This window comes from Carlito syrichta, unplaced genomic scaffold (genome assembly GCF_000164805.1).
Source record: "Carlito syrichta isolate Samal-C Ts95f unplaced genomic scaffold, Tarsius_syrichta-2.0.1 Scaffold302386, whole genome shotgun sequence".
NCBI classification, from domain to species: domain Eukaryota; kingdom Metazoa; phylum Chordata; class Mammalia; order Primates; family Tarsiidae; genus Carlito; species Carlito syrichta.
In genome coordinates this window covers 566163-574639 of record NW_007246482.1, presented here as the reverse complement: position 1 = coordinate 574639, position 8477 = coordinate 566163, and the positions used below count along the sequence as shown (strand labels likewise).

Sequence of the window (8477 nt, the reverse complement as noted above, 5' to 3'; positions counted from 1 at the left end):
TGAGGCGGGAAGGATCGCCGGAGCCCAGCAGGTCGAGGCTGCGATGGCCGGGAGCGGCCACTGTACTCCAGTCTGGGCGACAGAGACTCCAACTCAAAAAAAAAAAAGAAAATACCCTAGTGCCTTCCAAGCAAAACTTCAGAACAGGAATATAACCTTTAAAAACATAGGCTGGATACAGTGGCTTACGCCTGTAATCCCAGCAATATGAAAGACCGAAGCAGGAGGATCACTTGAATCCATGAGTTTGAGACAAGCCTGGGCAACACAGTGAGACCTAATCAATCAAAAAATTAGCTAGGCATGGTGGCACATGCCTGTAGTGTCAGCTATTCAGGAGCCTGAGGTAGAAGGATCATCTGATCTCAGGAGGTCAAGGTTGCAGTGAGCCATGATTGTGCCACCGAACTCCAGCCCAGGCAACAGAATGAAACCTTGACTCAAAAACAAAGTAAAACAAAACACAAACAAACAACAGCAACTTTCAAATGTAGTTTTATCACAAAACACTAACTGTAAGAAATTAAGGTTAATATAAAGATTAACTCCTATATGCATAGGGGCTAATAAACCTATCTGTTAAAGACTTCCCTCTTTTTTTCCCCATATAAACCCAATTCATTGTATTGAGGTGAGCAAATTATTACTAGTCACCTACCGAGACATAAATGTAATTTCCTCAACAATAATTTGATCTTCCATCCTACATCCACCTAGCTCACCCCAATATCCTCTGTAAATTCTCCCACTCCCCAGCCTCTACTCCTTAGGGAACACATATCTTGAAGACAGAAGGAAGGAGCACTGGAAGTCTGAGCATTTTTTATTTAGAAGTTTTTTTGATTTATTGCTTTGTGGAATCTAAAAACTTTGGTCTAGAGGGGCTAGGAAGGCATGAGATAGAAAAAAATAAACTAGATACTTGCTAGCTGGGGCTTTCCTAGATTATTCAAGTCAGTTCATCAGCACAGCAAAACAAGTAAGAATGTTAAGTAGACATAGCTAAGAAATAAAGACTGGAATTAGCAGGAGTTTCTCTAATATAAAATCTCTCAGGGCCAGGCTCAGTGGCTCAGCCTATAATCCCAGCACTCTGGGAGGCTGAAGCAAGTGGATTATCTGAGCCTGCAGGTTCAAGACCAACCCAGGCAATGTGGCGAGACCCCATCTCTACAATCAATCAAAAAATAGCAGGGTGTGGTAGCGCGCACCTATAGTTCCAGCTACTTGGAAGGCTGAGCCAGAAAGATTGCCAGAGCCCAGCAGACTGACGCTGGGGTGGCCGTGAGTGTGCCACTGCACTCCAGTCTGGGCGACAGAGTGAGACTCCAACTCAAAAACAATAAAATAAAATCTCTCAGGGACCTCATGTAAAACTGCTGAGACACTGAAAGGGAAGAAACTACAAAATACATGCTATTTGAAAACAGAATCCTCAGTCAATGAGCTGGATTTATAAACGAAAGACCTTTGAAAATCACAAAGTCAGACGTTTTGGAATATAATTTACATAAAATGTGAAATTGTTATTCTCTGACAGATTACATGTAGTATGCGTCTTACCATCTCCATTTGGCAACCAATGGCCTCTAAAAGTGCTGAATCTTGAACAATATTTAACATTGCCCCTGCAAAAGCAAAAAAAAAAAAAAAAAAAAAAAGGGTTTTATATAAAATACACAAGAACACTACAATAGCTCAATATCTTGTATGTTTAATAGCGGAGATAAGAATATAATTTTGGGCCAGGTATGGTGGCTCATGCCTGTAATCTCAGCATTTTGGGAGGACTGTTTGAGGCCAGGAGTTCAAGACCAGCCTGGGCAACATACCAAGATCCCCGTCTCTTAAACAAATAAAAATAAATGTTTAAAAAAGAGAACAAAATATACTTTTGGCTGAGCATTTCCTGAAATTCCCATAAAATTACAGTTGACCCTTGAACAACATGGGTTTGAGCTGCATATACATAGGTTTTAAAAAATTTTTATTATAATGTATGTATTTGTTATAGATTTTTGGGGTACAAATGAGGTTTACTACATAAGTAGGCTGCATGCAGGTGAAGTCTGGACTTCTAGTTGGCCCTCAATACCCCTGGTAGTAGCCCAAGGACCCATTGTGTTGTCATGTGCCTCCCACTTTCCTCCCTCCCTCCCTCCCCTAGTAGTACTCAGCAACTGCTCTTTCATTCTCTTCACAGCTAAACTTCTCAAAGACTGTTCTATATTGTAAATACACAGATTTTTTTTCAATAAACATATTAGAAAGCTTTTTTGGAGATTTGCAACAATTTGAAAAACAAACTGCAAAGCCTACAAATATTGAAAATATTAAGAACAAGTTAATTGTATGTTACGAATGCATAAAATACATGTATATACAAGTCTATTTTATCATTTGCTACCATAAAATATATACAAATTTATCATAAAAAGTTAAAATTTATGAAAACGTGTGCACACACACACTTACAGACCATATATGGCATCATTCGCAAGCAAGAGAAATGTAAACAAATGTAAAGATGCAGGATTAAGTCATAACTGCATAAATTAACTGTACTATACATACTATATGACTCTCATAGTTTTGTAGCTACCACCTGTTGCTACTGGGATGAGCTCAATTGGTACAAATATCCACCCAAAATGCCATGCGGCACTAATCATCTCCCCATGTGAACAGTTCATCTCTCTAGTAAATTGCATATCGCAGTAAAAAGTGATCTCTTGTGGTTCTCATGTATTTTTCCTCATACTTAGTGCAATACCATAAGCCTAGACTAAGACCATGGGACCCATATGAAGTGCCACTACTGATGCTATTAGTGCTGTCAAGAAGCAGAGAAAAGTCATGACATTATGATACAAGTTGAACTGTTTCCTATGTACTGTAGACTGAGACTGCAGCTGCAGTCACCCACCAATTCAGATGATTCTCTTGTAAACAGAGAATGTAAAGTTACAGTCTCAAGAAATACTGTATATGTACTGCCTTCCTTATGATTTTCTCAATATTTTATTTTCCCCAGTTTACTTTAAGAATACAGCATATAATACATATAACATTCAAAATATGTGTTAATCAGTTGTTCATGTTATTGGCAAGGCTTCCAGTCAACAGTAAGCTATTGGTAGTTAAGTTTTGGGGAAATCAAAAATTTTATGTGGATTTTCAACTGCTTGGAGAGTTGGTGTCACTAACCCCTGTGTTGTTCAAGGGTCAACTGTACTAATAACTCCACTGATTGGTCAGAAAAGATACTCTTTTAAAATTCCCTACTTTGGAGCAGAACCATTTTAGAAAGACCTCAAGTTCAGCTCTGCTCCCTGGATTTGAACTCAGAAATAAACTTCTTTCTACCAGTTTCCTGTACCTTGATTTATTGGTATCAAGGGGAGCGACTGAGTATTACTTGGTCCATAACAAATCCTCCTCCACACCGCGCCCCAATTTACTTTCTAGATAAACTATATTTTCTAGTTGGGCATGGTGGCTCACACCTGTAATCCCAGCACTTTTAAGATAGAAGCGAGAGAACTGCCTGAGCCCATGGGTTCGAGACCAGCCTGGTCAACTTGGTGAGACCTCATCTCAACAATAAACCAAAAAATTAGCCTGGTGTGGTGGTGCACACCTGTAGTTCCAGCTTATTTGGAAGGTGAAGCAGTTCGAGGCTGAGGTGGCCGTGAGCATGCCACTGTACTCCAGCCTGGGTGACAGAGTTAGCTCCCGACTCAATAAATAAATAAACAAACAAACAAACTATATTCTCCTGGGTGACAGACTCCAGCTTAATAATAAACAAACTATATTTTCCAATCTAAAAAAATAAAATAAATAAGATAAAATTTCCTAATTCTGATCTGTCCCCAAAGCTTTAAAATCACAATTTTTTTTTTTTTTTGAGTTGGAGTCTCACTCTGTTGCCCAGACTGGAGTGCAGTGGCCGCTCCCGGCCACCGCAGCCTCGACCTGCTGGGCTCCGGCGATCCTTCCGCCTCAGCCTTCCAAGTAGCCAGAATTACAGGCATGTGCTACCACGCCCAGCTGATTTTTTGATTTATTGTAGAGATGAGATCTCGCTGCCCAGGCGGGTATTGAACCCGCAGGCTCAGGCAATCCACTCATCTCAGCCTCCCAAAGGCGCGGGATTACAGGCTGAGCCACCGAACCTGGCTCACATTGTTCCAAAATAAATGTGAAGGTCAAACTTTGCTTTACATAAAAACATGCCCATTATCAGACATTTTTAAATTGCTGTAAAAGACCAGATGAAAGCATCTTAATTTTAAGGGTAATACAAACCAAGAAAAACATTATGGAATACTTTTAAAACTAGGTTCTGATCTTTAAAAAACAAAATAAAAACAACAAAATAAAAATCACAGCTATACCTTTCTGCTTTTTAAGAATGATTAAAGGCACACAGTCTGGGGCTTGCCGATGTCTGCATAGTCTGAAGGCAAGCCATTTATTTATGATCAAGACACTCATAGCTCTGGAAAGGCTAGGACAGAAATGAGATGGTGAGTGTAGCACACATCTTTCCATCCCAGTGGGGGAGTGCTGTTCCCCACTATGGATAAAGAGAAGATAGAAAGGGCTTTGCCAATCTATGGCAAGAGTGATAATTGACTCTTCTGCAGAATGTACATAGGGAGCTCTTCAGAGAACTGGGATAGCAAACAAAATACTCTATCAAATGTAGAAATTATCTTTTATCAAATGAAATTAGATAATTTCAAGCAAAACTATATCATTTAAGTAACCTAAAACACCATAACTTGCAGGTCCTCTCACAACAAAACATACCCCTTCCACATACATCCCCTCTGGGTTCAAAATGTATCTGAGATAGTTTTTAGGGTTTTTTTTAAGAGACAGGGTCTTGCTTTATCACCTAGGCTGGAATACAGGGGAACGATTACAGTTCACTGCAGCTTCAGCCTCCTGGGCTTAAACAATCCTCCTGCCTCAGCCTCCTGACTACAGGTATGCACAACCATATCTGGCTAATTTTTAAATTTTTTGTAGAGATGGGGTCTCATTATGTTGCCCAGACTGGTCTTGAGCTCCTAGCCCGAAATGATTATCCTGTCTCTGCCTCCTGAAGTGCTGTGATTACAGGCATGAGCTACTGCATCTGGCCCCGAGATAGTGTTGATGTCATTGGTGGTCTCTGGTTCCATCCCTTGGTCAGACTGACCACACTATCTTCAGGCTAAATAAAAAACCCAGGCTAAAAAAGAACATAGCTATACTTCATAACTGGAAATATAAAGAGCAAAAAACTGTATTTGTGAAACTAGAATATCATGCCCACAATTAAATTAGTGGCATCTGAGATTTATAATACCCTACAAAACTTTTTACCCAGCTCTAGACAACTCAACTGATTGGGTATCTCTGGATAAATACTGTTCTTGGCAGTTGTGACCCATCTCTTCAGGATCAGTCTCTCTCCATTTTAGAATCCTTGTAGAAACATCTTAAGGATTGTGTTCCTTCTGAAAGGACATGTCTCCTACCTCCTTAGGGATAGAAGAGCTTAAAGGGAATGTCTGCTCCTGCCTTTGAACAGATAAAAATCTTAAGAAGCCTAATCCCAGTTTTGCTAATAAAGAGGAGAAAGGAAGCCTCTAACCACTGCCAAGGTCAAGGCATACTCAAAGATCAATTGTCCAGAAGCAGAAAGTTCTATCTGTTACCCAGGTTTGTGGGTTGGGATGGTATTTGCATTAACTTGGTCCAGTGGCACTTCTGTTAGGGGGCAGAGGAAAGCCTGCTTTCCTGAGAGCTATCACTATCAAGGTGAGCTTGATATCCAGAGTTGAACTTCAGTGGTACTGAGATGCAGAAGCAAAAACTAAAAATATATTGCTTTCTAATACAGTAAATTGCTTTTTACGCAATTTGAAAACTGGATTTGGGGAAATAAAGAAGAGCCCCTTTGCTCATGTGGGTCTCTCTGAAGATATTTTAAGGGAGGTAAGACTATGTTTATTGCTAATAGTAGATTTGTCATTCTAACAGCAAATACTTTATATTTTGAAAAATATAGCGAAAAGGAGAGAGTCAGACATTTAAACAAACAAATAAGGTTATTTCAGGTACTGTGCTGTGAAAAAAATGATGAAATAGCAGAGTCTGCTAGGGAAGGTCTCTCTTAAGATGACAAGGAAAAGCTAAGCAAAAATCTAGGGAAAGAATATTCCAGCAGGAGGAATAGTTAAGTAAGGCTCTGAAGAAGTTATCATGAGCTGGATGTGTTCAATGAATGAGGGGAAAAAAGCCAGGATCAAACAGAGAACCAGAAGGAAAGTACAGACAAACAAAACCTGTAAGTCATGAGCAGGAGGAAGAGCAGAAAGAGGAGAGGCAGAAGAAAGAAGGGAGGGTTGGAAGGGGCAAAGTAGAAAGAAGAGAGGGAAAGAAGGAAGGAAGGGAAAGGGAGTGAGAGAAAGAAAAGCAAAAGGTAAAATTAAAATGACCAACCAAGACAACTGCAATGCTTTACTTCCCTCATCTCATCCCTCTACATTTTTTTTTTTTACAAGAGCAAATAAACTCTGCCTCTGATTCAGAATAAGTAGAGCTTCATTAGGCTTAGGTTCCTGTCACTAATTCCTATGTCTTCAGCATGCCTGCAGTCGACAGTACCTAGGTTTTCACTTACAAAGAAATGCATGAACACAAACCTAATATCATTTGGGTGTTGTTGGGGTCCGTTTCCGTTTGCAAGGCACCTATTAGTATATTCACAAGCCTCAACTTCAGGGACAGAAAAGTTATTGGTTTATCATAAGAAGAGCTGTCATCATTACTAAACTTTCCTTCCAGGACCACCTATGGGAAAAAAAAAAAAACATTTAACATCAATTGTTGTGGCTCACTATGCCCATGTGGGAACAGCTAGTGAACAAAGAGATCAGACTAGTGAGCAAGGCTTTTAGTCTGATATTAGCCACTATGCTAAATCTGTCACTAACTCAACAAGTTATCAGATGTCACTGACCTATAACCACTTGAAATGGTAGACCAAGGTAAGCTGGCAAATTGACAAAAAATATCACAACAAATCAGTTTTGTTAATTCATTTGAAAAAACTTGAGTCTCTTTTTTTTTTAAAAAAAGTTCCTGTTCCACTTAAATACCATTTGACTTACATGAACACACAAAACAGAATATAGAACATAAAAAACTTTAATAAAACATTACCTCAGATTTGACTGTGCCAAAATGATGAGGGAGGGGCAACAAAGAAAGTAGGATATTAATGGAGGATCTTCTTAATTCTGTTGGGTTTACATAGCTTTTGAATTTTGAGAGTTCTCTGCCAAAAAATAAAAAGCTATTAAGGTATTTTCAACTAAAGAACACTTTTAGCTACTGCCAAATATATATTATGCCAACTTTTCATAATCCAAGCACTGTAGATATGTGTGTGAATTTCTATGTTAAACTATTACCGAATTAAACTAGAAATTGATTATTGATTTAAAACATAAGGCCTACTCTACAGATGTAGCACCTCTGGGCTGGAATTGCTCTTACTCCTCCTATAGACCAAGCCAAAAAGGATTCAACAGGCCCATGGACAAATCAGAACTGAAGGAGTTCAGGGATGAGGTAGGTCAGGACAGTCTACACTCACTTAATGTGGTCTGAGTCCCCTTCGAACTATAAAGACAACTAGACAGGATACATTAGGAAACAGGGAGGAAACACCAAAGCAGAACAGGGAAAATGAAACAATTGATATAATAATAGAGAATGATAGCTTACCTGTCAGGCAAAATGGTTTCAAGAGCTGAAATAAAGTAAGGAACCACAACATCAATCCCTTTCAAGTCACAGCAGAACAAAGGAGGGGAGTTTAGAATAACGCTGGCCAAGACAGGGTGGCACACATAATCATTTATCTGCAAACCTTGAATTAAAAGCATGTAAAATCTAGGAAAGCAAGAAAAAAATTTTAAACAAACTGCTGATCAAAAGTTTTCATAATTATTATTTTCTACATAGTCATCTGAAGGTCTATTTTCTACTCTTCACTATTTCTAACCTTTAAAAGGTATTACTGGAATTAAAACAATTCTGAATCACATACGCTAAGAACCAAATCATCTTTCTTAATGAAGAAAAAAAAAGATTCACGTCTATTATGCCATCTTAAAGCTCAAGCCTTGCAACTCAGGTTATAGGAGACTGCAAATGAGACAACCAGAATGAAACAAAACAAATGGCTGCACTACTCATCAATAAACTAGAGGAATTACTGAATTGAATTCCATGGTAGCAAAATTCTGCAGCATTTCACAGTTTCTGGGGGAAAAAAATAATATATTTACACTTTGTTCCCGTCTCCATTATTTTTGGGGGGACAATGAAAGAAAGAATCCTGCATGAAATCCTGTATTCATCATGGCATGGAGGTTACTCTGAGTAAGATTCCTTTTAGGAATATACCT

At 38.9% G+C, this 8477-nt stretch overlaps 1 protein-coding gene across 1 annotated transcript in view; it reads right to left on the bottom strand.

Annotated features, from left to right (window-relative positions):
- The window catches only part of RALGAPB (Ral GTPase activating protein non-catalytic beta subunit), a 101788-nt gene that overhangs the window by 61669 nt on the left and 31642 nt on the right, over nucleotides 1-8477 (bottom strand). The window contains exons 10-13 of the mRNA XM_021711584.1: nucleotides 7792-7959; nucleotides 7225-7339; nucleotides 6705-6852; nucleotides 1564-1628 (exon numbers count right to left, since the gene is read on the bottom strand). Coding sequence (XP_021567259.1) covers nucleotides 1564-1628; nucleotides 6705-6852; nucleotides 7225-7339; nucleotides 7792-7959 — 496 coding nt within the window. The remainder of the gene's footprint in view (nucleotides 1-1563; nucleotides 1629-6704; nucleotides 6853-7224; nucleotides 7340-7791; nucleotides 7960-8477) is intronic.